Source organism: Ursus arctos, unplaced genomic scaffold (genome assembly GCF_023065955.2).
Source record: "Ursus arctos isolate Adak ecotype North America unplaced genomic scaffold, UrsArc2.0 scaffold_3, whole genome shotgun sequence".
NCBI classification, from domain to species: domain Eukaryota; kingdom Metazoa; phylum Chordata; class Mammalia; order Carnivora; family Ursidae; genus Ursus; species Ursus arctos.
In genome coordinates, this window is record NW_026622985.1 from 99,312,406 (window position 1) to 99,333,350 (window position 20,945).

General features: G+C 53.0%; 1 protein-coding gene across 2 annotated transcripts in view; it reads left to right on the forward strand.

The window, feature by feature from the left end:
• The window catches only part of DPP6 (dipeptidyl peptidase like 6), an 883,822-nt gene that overhangs the window by 840,987 nt on the left and 21,890 nt on the right, over positions 1-20,945 (forward strand). For both annotated transcript variants that reach the window (XM_044392285.3, XM_044392287.3), the window contains exons 17-18: positions 8,625-8,672; positions 19,414-19,512. In XM_044392285.3, the coding sequence (XP_044248220.2) occupies positions 8,625-8,672; positions 19,414-19,512 (147 nt within the window). The remainder of the gene's footprint in view (positions 1-8,624; positions 8,673-19,413; positions 19,513-20,945) is intronic.

Here is a 20,945-nt window from a genome sequence, read left to right on the forward strand (position 1 = left end):
AGACATAAGTATACCGTTGGTGCTCAGATTAGAATGTAATCTGAGGGCACCGGGGTGGCTCAGTCAGTTAAGCATCTGCCTTCGGCTCAGGTCATGATCCTGGTGTCCTGGGATCGAATCCCACGTCAGGCTCCCTGCTCAGTGGGGAGCCTGCTTCTCCTTCTCCCTCTGCTCCTCCTCCCTGCTCATGCACACGTGCTCGCTCTCTCATATAAATAAATAAAAATCTTTAAAAAAAAAAAAAAGAATGTAATCTGAGCTTTGGCTGAAATCCATCACAGGGATTCTGGAATCACAGATGACAAGTATTGTCATCAGTCTGAGGGACATGGTGGTAGCCGGAGCCGCGGTGGGGACCCTGGCTCAGCCGTGCTCAGCACAAATGCGGAGGCCACTGTACATTGCATCATTTTTCCTGTAGTCTGCCCGATCTGGCAAAACTGACAAAGCTGAGCTCCTTCTTTCATACTTCGGATTCTGTGAATATTATGCCCAACCTTGCAAACCTTCACCCAGGTTGATGCCCACAGGGCATAAAAATGATACTATGTCTTCAGCAAAGATAATTCCTGAAATGTGAAGCTTTATGAATCAACAGCCCGAAGACACTAGCTGAATTTCAAGCCCTCGTCACCAGCCCCGAGCGTCACTCAGTTTCTAGAGCAAGAGGTTATGCATGACGGTACAAAGTTAACACGACATTTCTCACCATCATCTGTGACTGTGTAAAACAGCCCACTGATTTCTATGAACCCCACTGAGTGTTGTCACTGAGGCTGCCACAGGGAAGCGTGGTCTCATCCAAGGACCCCAGACACATGAAATTCCCAGGGCTGTGGGGCATGGCAGGCAGACCCTCAGGTGCCGGGTTCCATGGGAGCGATCCCAAGGTTTCGAAAGCAAACTGCAACAAGATCCGTCGGCAGCACAGACCGCGAAATACTTCAGGACAAACATCTTCATCGTCTGCGGTGGCGGCAGTCTGGTGGCACCCTGGGTGCTAGTATGGTCCTGTCGCCTCGGTGCACGAACTTCGTGTGTGGGGACGCACCGTGCATGCGTGCAGGTAAAGAGATCTGCATTCCGGGCCCGGTGGAGCCCACCACGGTCTCGGCCCTGCTCCCGCTCACCGTGCCGACAGGGACCCTTGCCCAGGGCTCACGAGAGGCGCAGGGAGGTGGCGGCATTGTGTGCACGCTGTGGATTTAGCCCTGCTTGCAAATTGTCTGTCACATAACCATCCCCGAGGAGGAGGAGGAGAGGGATGAAGGCGAGCACGGTCGCTGTGAATTTTTTTTTATTGATTCCAATGACTTTTTTCTTTTCCAGTTTTGTGTCCTTCTTAATTACTTCATTTTCATCTGTAATTGTCCACTTTCCCCATCCGGTCCAGCAGGTGTAAATTAATGTTCCGACAGGAAGGGCACCGAAAACCAGAAATGTGAAAATGCAGATTTTCTGTTCGCAAGTCTGTTATCTGATTCCAATCCTATCCTTTTGTGGTTTGAATGTTCCTCCTCCGGCTGCAGGGACATTTGGGTCAAAACTACCAGACGTGTTGGTTGTGGATTCACTTCAATTTATTTATTTCCCCTTAGGAACAATATACACACGGAAGTCAGATATCTGACTTGAGTCAAAATGGTCCTGTCGCTAACCAAAGTTTTTAAAAAGCTGGACATTGATTTTGCTTCAGTTGTGTCTTTGTAAGCAAAGGCTGAGCAAAGAGAACTGCCTTTCTCTGTCAGCGAGCACACAGTTGTGAGCCTAGCGTCGAACATTCGAGCTTTTAGTGCATGTTCCAAGGGTCCACCAGCTGTGAGACAGGCTCACCTCTGAAGGACTTGAGAAATATGAGGACGGGACAGAGAATCATGTGAAGTGTTTTTATGCCCACACGTATGTGTCCACACACATGCACGCGCCACGTGAACGCAGGAGCGCATGCGTGAGGATGTGGCAACAGACCGGCACGTGCAGAACTGGGTATTCAGTACTCACCTAGAGGCAGAGAGGAGTTTATGGTGAAATGTACGGTGTGGTTTCAGGAAGTCTATGTCCTATGTCCTAAGACCAAACTGGCCAGAAACCGGAAGGGCTGGCTGAGAAGGAGCAGAGCAGGGGTCCCAGCTCCCTTCTGCCCTCCTTGGCTTCCACTGCAGGCTGAAAAGAGACTCTCCCTTCTCAGCACAGGTCTCACTGCCCCTCTGCTGCTTGTCCATGTCTGCAGTTCAGAGGGAGGCTCCAGCGTTACGATTCCCGTCTCCGGAATGGGGTGCGCCAGTCCCACGGTGTGCTGGGAAGCCGCGGCAGGGTCTCTCCCACACCCAGCATGGTGCCTGGCATATAGGAAGAGACCCAAAGTGCTGGCAGCAGCCTCTGTGACTCGTACTAAGAGCAGACTTGACAACCCCATATTCTGCACCTGAGACCCAGGGAAGAAAAGTTGCAGAGCTGGAACCACAGAGTAACAGGGGCAGAGCTGCAACCAGAGATTTCCGACCGTGTCCCTACTCGTGGGACTCAACTTGCTGACGTCTCAACCATGCACCTTCTGGCAATGGTGCCGACTATGCAGCATCAAAGCCTGTGTGTGTGCGTATCTGTCTTCCCTAACAGACTCCGAGTCCCAAACACCAAATACTTTGTCTATTTCTGGCTGGTTCCCCTGGACCTGGCAGTGTGGCTTGCACGTGAGGGAATCTTTGTATATGTTTGTTGAATTGAGTTACACACAAAGGAAAAAGAAACCGTGAACGTGATTTGTTAGAAGAGTAGCGGATGAGCAAAGTCCTGTAAGGCTCTGGCTGCCTATAAAGCAAGAAGCCAGAGTCTCCAGGTTTCCGTCACAGTAGTCTGTGCGCGGATAACAGAGAGGCAGCGCCCTACAGACGAGCTTCAGACTGTACAGAACCACCCATTTAATCAGTGAGTTGTTGGCTGGATGTGCGTTCGATTTTCCAGAGGAAGAGGAGAGAAAACCAGTTTAGAGTTTCAGTGAAACCCCTTCTTAGGCTCATTCATAAAAGCATTTTTGTTTAAAATGGGTTTAGGGAATCTCCCTTTTACTTACAAGCTCTCTCAAAATCTGCGTTTGCTGTTCGTGTGTTTGGCATGTCCCTTCTTTTCTTGGAGAACTCTCAGGCAAACACTACCCCAGGCCTGATCAAAGTATCACGAAGTCTAAATATCTATTCCAAATTGAGAATCTCCTACTTTTTCTTTATTTCTTATGAGAAAATTCTTTGTAATTTCAGTATTTTCCTAAATTATCTGCCAATTTCCAGGAGCCTAACCATCTTAGAAATATGAAAACCGTTTGGGTAATCTTAAAACCCACATAGAGCAGTGTTTCTACACCACCGGGCCAGGGGAGCCAGCATGCAGGTAGTTGGAGGAAGAGAACTCAGCTCCTGGGTCACAGATGGCCGCCAGCCCTGGGGCACCTGCTCCCAGAGGAGGGGCTAACCTTCGGACAGGATCTGGAAGGTTGGATGGGATTAGGTTAGAATCAAATTTAAATTATACGTAGGAGCTGTTTTTTAACTTTTGTGTCCTCTTTAAATGTAATTTTTGTCTGTTTTGTGTCTGTTTGGCTATTCTGAAGAATATTCTATATTAAAATAGTGGTGAATGTGGCGTGGTTGTGATGAGGCTCTCAAGGAAAAGAACACAATTCAGACCCAATGGATGGAGACAGCTACCCTTGGCACTTAGAGAAAAGGTGGGGTGCGCGATGGCTAAGTATCCGCAGAGGGACAAGTACCTGAATTATCAAATGCAGGGACACGGGAGGGTCTTAGGAGATCCTTCCTTAGCCAGATTCAGATTTGCTGCTTTGATATGTCACGGCCAAGTATGTGCTTAAAAGGTCTTTGTTCATTAGCCATTGATCAATTCAGCAAACATTTTGTTACAGTGCTGACTCCCAGATTCTGAATAGGCACTGGGGGGACACAGACTGCCAGCCCAAGGATTTCAGAGCGAGTATGTGTGTGTCTGTCTGCCCATCTGCTGTTCGCCGGGGGTGTAGTGGGAACCTGGTGGGAGCAGTTGCATTTTAATTTTATTTTTCTTGTTTATTTGAGAGAGTGAGAAGGAGCAGAGGGAGGGGCAGAAGCAGGCTCCCCGCTGAGCAGGGAGCCCAACGTGGGGCTTGATCCCAGGACCCTGAGATCATGACCTGAGCCGAAGGCAGACGCTTAACGACTGAGCCACCCAGCTTCCCTGGAGCAGTTGCATTTTTTAAAATTGCAATTCAGTGTGACAGTTGCTACCATTGGTGCTAAGGGCACTTTTTTGAGTGACAATTAGAAAGAACACAGGAGAAGCATCTGTGGCAGCGTGGTAAAGAGCTGAATTCTTAAATAGCGCGGGGACAAGCAACAGTGCAGTTGCAGTGGACGGAGGGCAGGAAAGAGCGGTTTGCAATCACACGCAGTCACACACACGCGCACAACCACACACAGTCACACCCACACAGTCATACACAGTCACATGCACACAAGCACACACACAATCACACATGCATACAACCACATACACACAGTCACACACAATCACAGTCATACACACAATCACACCCACACAGTCACACCCACACAGTGACACCCACATGAACACAATGCAAATGTCAAATAAGCAAGAAAAGATACCCCACTTAACTCGAAATTTGAAAAATTTAATTAAAGAAATACCAAGATACGATATCTTCCCATCAGAGTGGGAAAAACAAACATTTTTTTAAGTTATAATATCGACCCCCCCCATACACTGTAAGTTAGGAAGCAGTGAGATAGTATCTATGTTGCCTCTGCCGGAGGGGGTAGACCGCTGTCCCCAGCATCTCACCCAGAACCCCCACCCCCAGAGACCCCCCCCCACTGCCCCGTGACCCAGCTCCCCCCCAGGAGAGCTCCTGCCACACCATTGGCTGAAGGCACGAGTGCCAGTGTGGACCACAGTCGGGCCCAGATGTATTAGGAGCCCCTGTGTGTCTCCCTTGCTCACTTCCTTTTGGGGTGAGCCAGTATGTCCCAGACTAGGGCTGGAGCTCCAGCCTGGGTCCGAGAACAAAGACACTGCACGGCAGGGAGCCCATCGGGACTATAGCGGACACATTTACCAGGATGTAACACTAGCAAGAAGGAAACTTCATTGTTTTTCAGCTCTGAATGTGGGGGTTTTGTGATTGAAACCTCAGACTCATCCAGTGAAAGCTGACCTTAAGACCATTAACCAGGAATTGCCTTGCTGGTAACTCACTCAACAGGCAGACGTGGCTGCACCTGTGTGCAAAGGTATGGGTACGAGGGTTTTGTGCAACAAAAAAACAGAAGGAAACAGCCTAAGTTTCCATCAGTACGGAAGGCACCGAATAAATAATCATTTGTCCATGTACTGGAATACTATACATCTGTTAAAAATAGTTTCACAGCTTTTAAAAATTATTTATGTGATTGTATATCACAGCATTGACCATTCTGCAGCTTTGCGTTTTCACGCATCAGTATATTTTCCATTTTGTCCATGTCGATGGGCGTGGATTTGCTCGTTCGTGCGCCCTCTCTTCTTCTCTGTGCGAACACACTGCATTTGAGCCAGCCCCTTCCTGCTCGTGGCTCGCCGGGCCGCTCCTGCTCAGGTATGGTGGCCGCTCAGAACAGTCTACCGTGAGCCTCCTCGTGTGCGTGTGCGGGCTTGTCTGTGAGACGTTCCAGCCCCAGAGCTGCCCGGCCGTCGTCAGATCCCAGAGCTATGCTGACTCGTGCCCCACACGCTTGCTTCCTCGCATGCCGCCCATGTGGCCTCATCCTCCGGCTGCTATATTCCACTGCATGTGGCCTAGCCAGGATTCTGAATACATACCGTGTGGCGAGGAGCTTTTAAACGTGCAGGAAGCTGCCAGGTAACAGTTGCTTCTGGGAAGGGAGCAGGCTGAGATCAGGAAAGGATGGACAGGTGCCCTCACGTCTGTATTTTATGTTTAAAAAAAAAAAAAACAAGGCAATAGGGTGCAACCTTAGGATTTGATAAAGCTGCCAGCTTCCTCGCAGGTGTTTTTATGTTATCTGAATCTGTTTACAGTATCTGCTTACGTGTAATTATGACCAGAGAAGCATCTTAGGACTCTTCAGAAGCATTAGGTCCCTTCTGGGAAGCGGGGGTCAGAAGGGTGTTGCACTTGTCACTTTACTCCTTTTTTAGTGTTTGCATTCTTTCTAGAAACATATATCAAGTTCATGAATTAAAAATTGAGGAGGGATGAGTTTCTGATTGTAGGGATGAGATGAAAGGCTTCAGACTCTCAGAACCTGTGTTTTCTCGTCTGTAAAATACGGTTAGAAGCATCTCCTTCGTAGGGCTGCTGGGAGGATTTTGAATTATTCATATTAAACATCCTGCAGAGCGCCTTTACATAGTAGGCACTAAATAAATAATAATTGTTTACATTATTAATAAAAATGTACGATATGCTCTGTTTGCAAATTTACTCACCCTGAAATGTGCAGAGAAAATAGATGTAGTTTCTTTATTTCTCAATAAGTGATCTGTTCTTCCACATGAGCTCCCTACGGGGAAAAATGGATCTTCGAGCCAGGAAACTTAGTTTGATTCAATAATTTAAACCCACAGCCAATTTTAAATCCCTTTTAGTAAGTGCTGTCTCTTTGGATTTAAACACCTAGACTCTCAGATCACTGCTGCCCACCCCACCCCCTGGGGAGACAGTGTCACGTTAATCAAATAAAAATGCAGGACACCCAATTACGTTTAATTCCAGGCAAACAACAAATAATTTTTTTAGTGGTAAGTCCCAAATACTGTATGGGACATATTTATACTAAAACAAAACAAAACACTGTGTTGTTTATCTGAAATTCAAATGTAACCAAATATTCTGCATTCTATTTGGGCAATTCTGTCTAACGAGTGAATGGTGGAGGGGGCACATGTTGGGGGGAAATAAGGCCCCTGGGCCTCCCAGACTTTGGATGTGCCCTGGGCAGTGTCTGGGTCCAGTCCTTGGGCCGTGGACAGGCTCTGAGGTCCATGGCTTGTGCAACCCGCTGTCTGTCCCTCAGCTTAGCCGGGGCCCGGCTGAACCAGCCTCCTCTTGCTCCTCAGTGGCACGTCTCTTTGGGCCCTGGACTGGGGTCTCTATAGCCACTGCAGTGGGGTCTCTAAGCCCTCAGAATAGTGGGATCTATGACAGGTTCCCTGGCTCTCCATGGAACCACTTGTCACGTGGCCCAGAGAAGCACGCAAGGAGTTATGAAGATCCCAGGGAAGTTCAGCCATCCTTCTCCCCAAACAGTACATGTCCTTTGGCTCAGGTGTGGCCGCCCGCATGAGCTCAGCGCGTCCCAGAGCCCCCTGCCTGAAGTAGAGACCGGCAGCACCCTGGCCACGGTGTCCCCGCCATGGACCTGTCTCCCTCTGCCCACCTGCCTCCCGCTTCCTCTCTCTGCCTGCACTGTCCCCAGTCCCTAGGGCCAAGGGCAGCCCTCCCCTGCTCCTTCCTGGACACTCTGTGACCACCACTCAGCACTCACTTCACGAACATGTAATCAAGCACCGACTATATTCCAAACACCATCTAGAGCTAGAAATCATGGCAGTAAGACAGCTCCTCTAGAGCCTACAGTCTGGTGCAGGTGAAGACAAGGACAGTGAGCAAATCCTGAAAATCCCCGTCCTAGGGTCCCGACTTCACAGAGTTGGCAGTGAGCTCTCGAGACGGGGCAGAAGCGGGGACGGGAGGGGCTGGTGGCATGGTCCAGGAGGGGAGCTCGCGTTCCCGTTGGGCGGGTGGAGAAGGCATTTCAGCAGAGACTGGAATGAAGGAAACTAGCAAGCATGCCAGCGTCTGGGGGCAGAGGGAACAGTGGGTGCCCTTCAGGCCCCGCAGAAGTCCTGCTGGCTGGAATGGAGTGAATTCACCAAGGGAGAGGAGCCAAGGTCAGAAAGATCGCCTGCCTCATTGTACACTTTCAAAATGATACAAAAAATAATTTGGAAAGCCCCTTTTGCTTTCTGGACTGTCTTCTTGCTCAAGAGAATAAGGACATTGACCAAGCCTGAAGCCAAGGAGGGCCCCTCTGCCCGGAGCCGGACCTTCCCTCACACCTGGCGGGCTCAGAGCCAGGAAGCTTCAAGCTGGCGTGATGTGGGGGAAACGGACACACAGGCGAACATCTGCAAAATAACCCTGCGAGGTTAGTAAGCGTTTACGAAGTGTCACGAGAGGCCAGCGGAGGGGACAACCTTGCTGGGAGGAAGCAGTCCAGGACCCGCCACTGGGGTCAGTCACTCGAACTCGATGCCCCGTGTGTGATTTGCGTCGGCACAGGGACCGTGGAGCAAGCAGGGAGGGAAGCAGGGAGACTCCGTGAAATGCTGTTTGTGGTATTCCGGCAACGCGACTGTTGGGAGTTTGAATCGGGTCCCTTGTGATCACCAAGGGCACAAAGTTCGATAGCCTGCAACGGCCCACAGGGCTGGCCTGGGTCCCGGGGCCACACGTGTGCAAACTGTAAGGAAGGCTAGGTTCTCTTGTGTTTCACCTGAACTGACAGCCTTCTTTCTGTTTCTTCTCTGGCTTCTCCTCTCTACCCACTCAGGTCCTGGAGTCCCCACGGTGACAGTCCACAACACAACAGATAAGAAAAGTAAGTGCCTTTTGTTCTTTTCTGGAATCTTCCTGTGCCATGGGAGAAAGGAAGCCCAAGTTTTGTGAGAGAATCCAGGCCACGTGTTCCTTTTTGGAGAACAGTGAGATGGTGATGACCTAGCGGTTCAGAGTGACCCCCCATAATGGCCACAAATCCATAAAAGGGCTGTCAGACGGATACGGAACCCACTCAAAACACACACGTGGCCATCGATGGGGAGAATGCAGGGGGCTGGCTGTGTTGGCCTTCCTGTTGTCCTCCTGGGAGGGTCCAGTGTTCTGGGCGCAGGGGTGCCCGGCCCGGGCCTCATCTTCAGCACAACTGGGGAGCCTTCTAGGAGCCTGTGAAGTTTGGGGGTCTGGGCCATGTGGCCAGTAGGGACTGGGTGTGACATGTGATGGTCTGGGCTACACCCCACCCACCCACAGGCTGCCCGCTCTTGTGGGCACAAGGGCTTGGAGAGTCTCGGGGAGGCTGCCCGAGGGGTCAGGCCAGATGCTCACCCCAAGGCCGGCATCTATGCAGTCAACAGACACAGCCCAGCATGACAGCCCTCTTTTAAGAAGTGTTCATGCTAGAATCTCTTTAGCAATGATTTTTACTTTGAAACATGGAAATATTTCACAGAGCCTCAACTGGGACCTCTTTTTTTCTGAAGAAAACAAGTACTATTCACTTAGAGGACTTGTTAAAACATAAGAGTGCATAGATAGTAGGGTATATATACACACTGGAATAGTACTTAGCCGTCAGAAAGAACGAGATCTTGCCATTTGCAACGATATGGATGGAGCTAGAGAGTATTAACCTAAGTGAAATACGTCAGTCGGAGAAAGACAATTGTATGATCTCACTCATACGTGGAATTTAAGAGACAAAACGGGATCATAGGGGAAGAGAGGAAAAAAGTAAAATAAGATGCAATCAGAGAGGGAAGCAAACCAGAAGCGACTCTTCACTCTGGGGACAAACTGAGGGTCACTGGAGGGGGGGCGGTGGGGTAGCCAGGTGACGGGCACAAAGGAGGGCACGTGATGTGATGAGCACTGGGTGTTATACGCAACTGGCAAATCTGAATTCTACCCCTGAAACAAACAAACAAGAGTAGAGATAATTTCCTGGTATTTCATGAAGTTTTCCCCCTTCAAAGCCTGTGGTCTAATGCTCACTGAACGGGGTGTGTGGTCAGCAGCACGGCTCCGTGTCCGTGTCCTCGCCAGACACTGTGCTGTGTCGCACAGGCCATCACTGTGGGGAGAAGCTGGGTGTGGGGTGCATGGGACGTGAGGCCCTATTTTGGAAACTTCCTGTGAATTTATAATTATTTCCAAATAAAAAGCCTTTTTATTTTTTAATCTATAGACTAGTAAAAACACAAAGCTATTTCTAGGTTTTTTAAGAAAACTAGGTATGGCTCTTCTTAAGAAAGCCATTCACGTCAGCACTCTGACTTGCTTCTTTGGAGGACGCCGCTAGGAATCTGTCCACGTCAGGGGTGACGCAGTGCCTGTAGGAGGAGGCCTTTGCCCGGTAGCCGCACTCAGGTCAGGCCGTGGTCACACCTCCGCGGCTGCTGGGGGCCAGGAGTGTGAGCACGTGCGCTGAGTCCGAGTCCCCGCGTTTCCTCGGGCTCATGTGCGAATGGAAATGAGGCAGGTCCACGTCTTAGATGAACGTGCGGTGTATTCTGCTTATAGAGTCGGGCGATGTACGGGCGGGTACACCGCGCTGAGAGAGGTCAGGTGAGGATCCGCCATCGGGCCTCCAGCACGGGGGCAGCAGACAGCTCTCAGTCCGGGAGGTCTCCCTCATTCTGCTGGGAAACCAAACGACCCCCTTCTTGTCACGGGCTGGGCGTCGGCTGCATGAACTGCCCCTCCCAGCCGGCCCCCTGGTTGTAGTCGTTGCCCATGTTCTGTTGGGGAGCCCCTACAAAGAGAGGCGTTTAGAGAGGCATTTCCGTGTTTGGGGCTCAAGGGCCACCGTCACAGCTGATTCCCAGAGGAAATGGGGGCATCTGCCCACGGCCCGCCGTTGGCTCTGCGTGTGGGCGTTTGGGTCTTCTCCCCGTGCAGGTGACACTGCTGTGCGTTCTCTCGGCAAAGTGCTGATTAACGGGGACCCGGACAGCATCTCTGCCTGTGCAGGGTGTCACGTTTGGACTCGGCTTTCCTGCAGCCTGATTCACACTCGGGGGGGGATTTCATGCCGACCTGCCCGTTGCTGTGTCTCTAGTCGTCACTGTAGCTCAGAGTTTTCCAGAACATGGACGCAAGCGCCCAAGCTAGACACAGAATGACTCTGAGGTTGAGCTACTGGTGTTGTCCACCACACAAGAGGAGAAGAGGCGCGGTCGGGGTCTGGTTTACATTCAGATACGGCAGTCGGAGGGGAGACGGAGAGCCTCCCAGCTGCCCACTCCCCCCCACATGGTGCCCGCGGGCCGCCCTGCGTGTTCATCCCTGTGGGTCAGGATGTCAGGCCTGCACAACGGCTCCTTTTCACGTATGAGAATCTCGTGTGTCGTTAGGATCTGGCAGGGTCATGGGGTGGTCCAACAGTGCAACGGCCCCCACTGCTGTCTGTGTGCGCCCCCACCTGCCCACACACGTGTCGTCTTGTCACTTCCACCCTCGAGTGGCTTTGGGGCCAGAGACGGAGACCCATCCTCTGACTCACCGCGTTCCTCTTACCGGTCCCAGCTTCACCCCGCGTCCCACTGGCTGCACAGAATGCCGGGAAGGAGCTTCCATCCCGGCTCCATGCCCCTCGGGTAAAATCAAGGATCCGTTGCTGAGTGGTGACAGCCATGGGGGCAGCCACCACCAGAGTCTGAGTGCCCCCCCAGGGCAGCACTCCCCAGAAGTGTATTCCATCGCAGCTCCGCAGACTGCAGGTTCAAGATCGTGGTGTCGGCAGGGTGACTGTGTTTGGAGGCTGTGACGGGGAGGCTGTCCCCTAGCTTCTGGTGGCTATGGCAACTTCTAACGTTCCTTGGCTGGTACAAGAGTCACCGTCCCTCTTCACACTGCCTCCCCATGTGCGTCCCTGGGCCCAAATCTCCCCTTCTTACAAGGACACCAGTCATATTGGATTAGGGCCCCTCATGGCCTCAACTCAACTTGTTTCTTCTGCAAAGACCCTAATTCCAAATACGGTCACCTTCACAGGGGGTGAGGACATCGGCATCTTTGGGGGACACAATTCGACACATAACACAGCAAAACGAGGGTTTGTAATTTGCTCCCACAAAGTCTAGGTTGTGTGATCCTTGTCGCTCTCCTGGGAGGAAGCTGGGGTTGCAAGTTGCTTCTGGACCGTGGCCGTCACTATCAATCCTGCTTCTGGCCATGTGGGTGGGAAGAAAGTAAAGAAGATGTTGTGGGATTTGTTGTATCGAGGCCTAGCAGTAGTAGGCCTCATTTCGCAGCCAGAATTCCTTCACGGGGTCCCACCCAGATGCAAGAGAGGCCCCAGAAGGAGGGAGACAGGCCACTGGGTGCTGCCAGTCCCTGTCTCAGGAAGGAGAGTGTGTCTGGAAACTGAGAACTGGAAGCGACAGGTCAGGGCGCACGGCAGACCCCGTGCCCGGCAGACCCCACACCTGGAGTTCCAGCCTCTGGTTTTGTTGGCGGGAGGCACGTTGTGGGCTCCTTCCTGCATATTTAATTTTTGACACGTCCTCTGACCGAGCTTCACGCCCCATCTCATCCGTAGCTGCGTCGTCCGCACAGAACAACGTGCCCTCGGCGTTTTGTCTCTCTCTTACACGGGGTGGGTCCCTCTCCGTTGAGGAGTCTATTGGGAGCCCGGGGCCCCAGCCCAGAGCCGGCAGGTGTCAGAGCTGCAGGCCCACACACGCGAGGCACCAAAGCACCTTGCAGACCGCCTTCCTGCTCGGGCACCTCCCGCGTGAGCGCGCTCTTGGCTTCCAGGAGCAGCACAAATGCAGAGGGCGAGCAGGCCCCTCTCGTCTGTGCACACGGACCCTGCCTGCGGTCCTGCACCCGCCGTGCTGCAGAGCCCTGCGCCGTGCGCGCTCCTCCTGCTTGACGCAGCACCGTGGATATCCCTCAGACATTTGAACTGGTCAGGGGCCCAGAGAGTAACCATGATGTCCACAGTGAGCAGGCCAGCGTTTATGAGTCACTTGCTGTGGGCCCACTTTATCATCACCTGACACAGTCTGCTGTCACCCCCATTCTCCGGTTAAGAAAACCAAGGCCACACACACACACACACACACACACACACACACACACAGCTAGACGGGTCCTGTTTCCAGTCTGGCCTTTGTCTCTGGTCCACCATCCATTGGCCTTGCTGTCAACACGGCCCAAGGGGCTTCTGCAGAACCAGTGTTCTCCACCCTGTGCCTGCCCTGAGACAGCCAGGAGGTGGACGGCCGTGCCCCCAACGCTTGGCCCGGATACCCTCTCACCCCACAGACCCAGCCCCCCAGCCAGCACGGGGTGAATGCCATGCCCCTTCCCTGCTCAGAGGAAGAGAAGATGCTTCTTCTGTGGTCTGAAAGGACTGAGCCCTTACATTTCACCCGCTGGTGCTGGCCATTCACCACCCCGTCATTGTCACCGGGCTGGGCATCCATCATTTTGAATATGAGGGAGCAGCCACTTAACACCGTGGCCAGCCCACCCAGTGGCCTCACATCCAGAATCTGGTGCATGCCTCAGTACAGCAACGTACCAGATGGCATTGCCTCGTCCAGGCCCAGAGCCTTGGCTCACTGACTCCAGGTACATAGTCCTGACCATGGGGGCCTCTCTTCCAGACCCCAGGACGCAGGAGCTGGAGACCGTTGTGATGTCGTCATCATCTAAGTAACATGCTGACAACCGCAGACTCTCTGATCACAGTTCACAAAATCAACCCCGGTGTAGTCTGACTCAGCACCGAGTCCCTACCGGTGTGTGAACCTCGTGCTGGTTTGCACAGGGCGAGCAGAGTGACAGCCACCTCGGGCATCAGGAAGGCTGTGCTGACTGGCTGTGTGGACAGAGACGGGGACGTGGGGGCCACGCACATGCAGCAGTGACGGGAGGGTCTGCCGACTCTCGGGAAGGTGGCTTTGGGGCACCCTGTGGGAAGCCTGGACCACCAGCTAGCATGCAGCTGTGCTCTTTGACAGCTCCAGGCCCAGGGGCTATGGGACTGCTGCCCATCCACCGGAGGGAGGCCCCTGCAAGGTCACAGCCGATCGACACACCCACCCCAGCCCTGCTCTGAAATGTGAAATTACTGTTGCAGAATTCTTTGTCCTTTCTCCTCCTCCCCCCTGACCCCAGAGCCACCCTGGGAATATTGGACTCCTTTCCCTTTAGAAAATCTTATCTACAAGCAGAGCCTGTGGGGTGTTCGCAGATGTGACTCTGAATTATTTAAAAGCTGTTTCCTTAAGAACGTAATTATGGCTGGGACCAAAGTATCCTCATTCGGTGCCTGGGTATTCAAACAACTTAGGTGCTGAGACAGAAAAACCAACAAGAGCACAGTTGATACGTGGCTGGTTTTAACGTAAGGACGAGAGGGAGGACAGCTCAGCCATGCTGCTGTCCCAGCGGCAGCTGCGGCGCCCTGACCGTCAGCTCCCCGGCCGGCGGGGGAGGGGGATGCGTGGGCTGGTGGAGGCAGGGGTAGTGCGTGTTCGCTGGCAGCACCCCACAGCGTATTCCTGACTACGCACCTGTGTCCCCCAAGCTCCCCGGCTGCCCGGGCCCACTGTCTCACCAACACTCGAGGACAGGATTCTCCTCGTCCTCACATGGGCTTTTATAAAGATGCAAAACCAGCTCACTGCCGTTGACACGAAGGCAATTCTTTTTTGAGACGTGAGCTGCTGGCACCCGGGCCTTTGTGCACAGGGTCCTCACTGCCCGGAGCTGCCCCCCAAGCTCCCAGTCTTCCTCCTGAGTAACCGCCCACAGATCCCCCGCCTCTTCTATCAGCCGTGCATGTGGGTCGGAGGGGAGATGGTTGTCAGAGAGTCCAGGAGATGTCCCCAAGCATGGAGTGACCCATTCCATCAAACCCTCAGTTGTCCGTATATCTGGAAAGTCTTCTGGACCACCAGGGCTCCACACCCAGGCAGCATCTGTGGAGGGATGGAGGGATCGAGTTTGCAGGTGGATCCTGGTAGACCATGTGGCTCCCAGAGAGAGCAACGTGCCGGGCACCTTCCAGGCGTCGGGGTACCTGCCCTGGCATCCTTCCTCTCTCCCTCGAAGCTCGCCACCGCCCATCTACCGCTGCACCCGAACTAATGGCAGTGTAGTCAGTTGTGGGGCAGGAGCCATATCAGCCCAGTAGACACATGGCCCCCTGATTAAACCTGCCTGGCAAGAAGGCAGTGGCCATGAGGGGCCAAAGGTCCATTCACTTATAGGGACTCTGCCTTCAAGTTTCTTAAAATCCTGCCAAAGACAAAAATAGATCCAGCAACAAGAACTATTACTACCTGGCTGTGTGGCACTGACTCCAACAACTAGACGTTCGGCATTCAGAGAAAGGAGATCTGCAGGTGAGACAGGGAGTCCAGCGTCCACGCCGGCATCAGCCTGCCCTGGTCTGAGCTGCACAGCCCCGGGGGGACAGTGGATGGGTCCCACGCCTTGGGGACAGGTGCACAGGAGGAAGCAATGAGGAGCGTGCCAGGAGAGGCCTGGGCTGTGAGAGGCACGGACACGCAGGCGGGGCGAGGAGACCACCACAATGGGGTGTGATCTCTGGGCGCACGCACTCCTGCGCCTCTGCTTCCCGCGGAAACGTAAGCAGGGCAGCCGGCTGCTCTTGTCCTCTTTAGGGCAGTTGCCCATTGGCTTCTGTTCGATTCTAGTCACATTTCCCCAAATCCAGCCAAGTGGGGATTCCGCCAATGCTGTGAACCAGCAGGGTGTGGGGGCAGCCATGGGCCCCGCCACATCTGACCGCTGGGACATAGCCGGGGAGGCAGCCCCCGTGAGCCGGCATTTGCTCCTGCAGTCTCACTGTGTCCAGATCTGATAATAGCTAATTCCACCAAATATTAGAGGGGGCTCACATTTAATTAAGGAGTGGCCATTTGTATGCTCCAGACTGGAGGTCCCCGTGGCCGTGAAGTCAAAAGAAGAGTCCTTCGGGAACATGCCAGTCTTCTCTTATTTCCTCTGCTGAGCTCCTGCCTTCTTTGAATGCAATTATGGGAACAAATAAAATGGCTTAACTCAACTCCCCTGTGGGCCAGCCAGCTCTCTGCTGATAAAACCAGTTGTGTGGGCAATCATTAAATGAGAAATCTAATATTTAACTAAATTTAATAGTCTGTTGCTTCGTGCCTCTGTGAAGGGTGGGATTTCAGTACAGAGGCGAGCTATTCAAACGCAGTCTGTAGGGTCTGCGCTCCATCAGAATATTGTATGCTCCCACCCGAAGCCGGAGCTCCAGGGTCCAGGAGCGGAAGGGCTGTTCCCGGGGCGAGCGTGTGTTCTTGATAATGCCAGGCAAGCTGAACTCGGTGGGCAGCAAAACACCCTGCAGCCTACGTGTGAAATTTCTCCTTCAGGATCAGCGTTGGAGATGGCTGAGTGATGTCAGAAATACCGAGTCCAAACGCACATGCGCAGAGAGAGGAGCATATCGTAATAACCTGTGACAGGCTCTCTTGGTTCTCCGTCATTTTGAAAGCTGGTGGTCACCAGCAGACGTCCCCAGGGGAGGCCGTCACCTGCACCCCAAGAGCATGGTGCCGCCCCTTGGTAGCAGTGGGCCCCCTTCGTTCCCATTAGTGCCTGCTAGTTCCCCTCGTCCAGCCTGACCCACATTTGCACACCCCCTAGTCCCTTCCAGGTCTCCACCTGGGCTCATTGTGTGGGCACACAGGGAGGGAAGGGTGGTGGCTCTCCAAGGGTCAAGGCTTCCAGACGACTCCAGAAGATCTGAGCGCTGACTCCCGCAGTGAGCGCAGGGCAGCGTCAGGACGTGCTGGTCTGGGCACTGAGTCAGTATTAACTTGCAATGGTCATGAGTCCTGCAGGTACTGTCAGCTTTCCAATCAGTGTAACGGAAGTGTGCTTTGGCTCTGTTGTGGGTGGTTTTATGCAAGGGGCAGTGGTTGAGAGACTCTGATCGCATCAACTCTTACCACTCGAGAGGCCTGAGACGCTGGGAACCCCTGAGAGCCCGCAGGCTTCCGAAGCACCCAGGAGGACCCCCAGTCCCTCCCAGCTTCCTGTCCAGTGGAGACCATCTGGGGGCCATGGAAAAGGGGCCATGTGGGAACTGGGAGAAAGACTGGGGTGGAAACCCAGTCTCAGCTCCAGTGTAGATGCGTCATTTCTGGAGTATGGATTGGATTTGCACATGTACTCGGGTGACTGGAAACTCATGCGGTTTGGCTCTGGGATGGGACAGAACACTGATGCCTTGGGAGCTGGAGGTCAGGGAAAGAAAGGCAGATGACCACAATTCTCACAGTTGGTGTTAAGAGAGGTACCCAAGGTGGGCTTCTGTTTGTGGCGGTGATGTTTGGCCCAATGGAGAAGGCCAGCCAGTCATGGGGAACAGTGAGTGCCAAGGTCCTGTGGCAGAAAAGAATTGGAAAAATGCTATTTTTCTCCTTATTCTGCAGAGCTGCCTTCTAGACTCCCCACCCTATCATTGTGACGAGAACACAAATAAGAAAGTTTTTGTCTCAAAAACCAACTTCTCTCCATTGGCTGTGCATGCCTGCAATGCTGTTAAAGGGCTAAGGGCACTTATTTTTTTTCTAAGATGTATTTATGTATTATTTTAGAGAGAGAAAGAGCACAGCGGGGAAGGAGAGGCAGGAAGAGAGAGAGAATCTTAAGCAGACTTCACACCCTGTGCGGAGCTGGGTGGGGGTCGATCTCACAACCCTGAGATCATGACCTGAGCTGAAATCAAGAGTCGGGCGCTTAACCGACTGAGCCACCCAGGGGCCCTGGGATAAAGGCATTTAGACTCAGCAAAAAAGTGCTGTGTGGGCTCTCTGAGGAGTCCAGGCTGGGGTGTGGGGCAGGCCGTGGGGCACTCCCACCACCCTGGGGCAGCGTCCCTTCCCCAACTTGTGTGCGTGCCCACGAGGGGGAGTGTGCCATCTCTCGGCCACATCTCCGAGTCTCAGAGTTGAGGTCGTCCACCTGGCCTTCCGTGTACATCCCTTGCAGACGCCGTGTCCCGTCCCACCATGTACAAAGGACACCATTTCTTGCCTGCCATGTGGTGTTCAGAATCTTCTGTGGTGTTGGTCCAACTTAAGGTCTTTTTGTTTTTAACTCTCCCTATTTGAAAATGAGGGTCAACCATTTTCCCCCTCACCTTTTCATCAAAGCTACGTGTCTAGCAACTTGTAACACATTTTTGGATTTGTCTGTTTGCTCATCACAGTCCTGGAACTGCCCGGGTCCACCGGCCGCTGTCGGTTTGCCGGCCCTGCTCATAGACAGTCCCTCGGATCCCTGAGAACCACTGGCGGCCGCGTGCCCTTCACAGATAAAACCACTCGGCGCCGGAGACCCCTGGTTCTGGGCCATATTTGGCCTCCAGGTGCCGTCGTGGAGTCACTTAGGGCGTCTGTTGTTCTTAAAGGGAGTTCTTACGGGGATGGTTCACGGTTCCTTGTTGCGCTGCTTGTGGGGTGAGTTTAGTCGGTAAAATATTCATGAATGTTTCAAAGTTATTTGAGGAGCCAAAGGTAGATCTCCTTGAAGACAAAATTTCCTTTCCTAATGGGCCACAAGGTGTCCCCACATGTAGGCTCAGAGTGAGAAAGGAAGAAGGAAGTCGGGTGCTTTTTATTATAGAGCAGATGGTGAAGGAGGAGGAAGGGCCTTTTCAGTAGGAAATCAGTGAAGTGGGCTGATGAAGGGCATCCGTGCACCCGGGAGACACCCACTGGGCGCACAGTGCACCCGGGGAAACACCCACTGGGCGCACGTGCAAGTGAGGAGCTGGCGCAGGACCGACCCGCCTCTCTAATTCGGAGGGTAAGGGCCAGTCCCACTGCACTGGACCCTGTGGCTCACATGGCTTTAGGGCCAGCTAGTATGATCATCCGAATAGAGGTGTCCTAAGCCAGATCACATTATGAGTAGGGTAAAAGATCCGAATCCACTTTTCCTGTAAAATTTTAATGAAGAGCATACTCCAGCCACTACTCTCCTTCCCTTCCTTGGTTATTGTGGCCACTATATTTGGAAAATCATCTGTCCTAACAGATATGTGATGTTGCTTTCTGAAACCAGCAGTTTGGGGATAAAACAAACCCAGAGCAGGGCATCTGGGTAGCTCAGTTGGTTAAGTGTCTGCCTTCGGCTCAGGTCATGATCTCAGGGTCCTGGGATCGAGTCCCGCAGGGAGCCTGCTTCTCCCTCCCCCTCTGCTGCTCCCCCTGCTTGTGCGTGCTCTCTGTCTCTCTCAAATAAATAAATACAATCTTTAAAAGAAATACCCAGACCTATACAAGTGAGAAATGCCATGGGGAATGAAACCCTGTGGGCGGTGGAAGAGTTAGCTAATACGGTGGAAAGAATCCCCATCTGCCCGAACTCCTGACGTGAGATGGGGCCTTCCACCTTGTCTCAGTTTCCTGGTCTGTGCAAAAGAAATAATAATCATCACCTCCGGGGCTGACGTAGGAATTAGCGGTCTGACGCACATGAAAGCCCACGGCTTCAGTAAGTGATCGCCGAGTCTGAATGTGTCATTTTTCTTTCTCTCTTAGAAATTTTTGATCTAGAAACAAACGAGCATGTACAGAAGGCCATACAGGACCGACAGATGCCTAAAGTAGAATACAGGAAGATCGAGGTTGACGATTACAGTAAGTGCTTGCATGGTCCCCAGTGGACAGCTGTGCACCGAGGCTCCCCCGCACCCCAGTCCCCGGCCTCAGGGCTGGAAATGCATCCCAGCCTGCGAGGGGGCAATTCGGGCGGGGCTCACAGGAGAAAGCAACCTGCACTGAGCCTACTGTCCTCAGAACCAAGATACTCCCCTGGCAACAGACCAAAAAACAGTAGAGCATAGCTTCCTCTCCTCAAGAGGCTGACATTTAAACAAGGTCCCAGACTGAATGCTCTCCTTTGCGGGGAGCGTGTCATGACACCATCCAGAGGAAACATCCTCCCTCCAGAAACTTCTCCTCTGTTTCCTCTGATATTTTCCTGCTTCATCATCTAAGCTCCCGGTGCTGATCCTGGGCTGAGGAGGCACCCTTGCCCCTGGAGAGATAACACGCTGAAGGACTGGCGTGCTGTCACAACCTGAGACACACCCAGCACTCGGCCTTTCCTTGTGCCCCTCCTTGTCTTGAGCTGTCCGTTCACTCGTCCAGTGAGCTTTTATGAGCACCAATGCTGCGCTGGATGCCCGGAGCACTGGCTGGAAGTGGACTCCTGTCTTTAGGAGGGAACCAGAGACCTCACAGCCTCAGTCTCCCTTTGTGCAGTGGCCCCCCAGTCAACCGAGCCTGCCTGGCGTCCTCACTGCCCACTAGATGTTTACCTGTGAAAACCCCACACTCAAATTGCCCCAGACACGTCTTGTTGTCTTTCCCCTTGAGCTCTGTCTCCTGCCAGACTTCCCTACCCTTCTCTTGAACAGTGCAGGTTCCAACCTTCCTTCAGGTCCATCCACCCATCACCTCTGAGGTTGGCAGATAGGTTTCCTCTCTCGGGCTGACTCCAGCGGATTGACCGTAACTGCTGGAGCTCTTGGTTGAAGAGGAGTAGAAGGTCACCAGGGGTCGATGGGAGAGTGTTGAGATCATTGAGTGATGTCTGAACTGCAGGGTGGTGGAGGGTTGGGGTGGTTGCACCCCTGTCCGTGTTTGCCACCCTAGACCCTCCCTGGAAGCTCTGTGTCTACCTGTTCCCTTACAGAGGGCCAGTGGCTCCTCACTGGCCCAGGGGCATTACTAAGCATCCCCCTGTAAGAAGACACAGCAACCTAACCGCCTGTGACCTCCCAAGGCCAGGAAGCAAGGCTCACCCCCATGAAACAGAAGCAGACTGAGCCGAACAGCATAGATGGCAGAGCTGCACCCTTCAGAGCAGAAAGAAAATGGTCCAGGGGTTCAAAACAGAGCATGCGTGGGCTGGGGTCACATGAGGGTTCCCAGGAAGGTGGGACTAGGACAGGGTCCTTGGAGTGGGCTTTACGTTGCTGTGCAGGAGGAAAGAGTGTGGTCCAGCGCAGGGAGCAGCACAAACCACTGCTCACTGGGGGGCAGTCAGAAGGCTGACCTGGACTCAG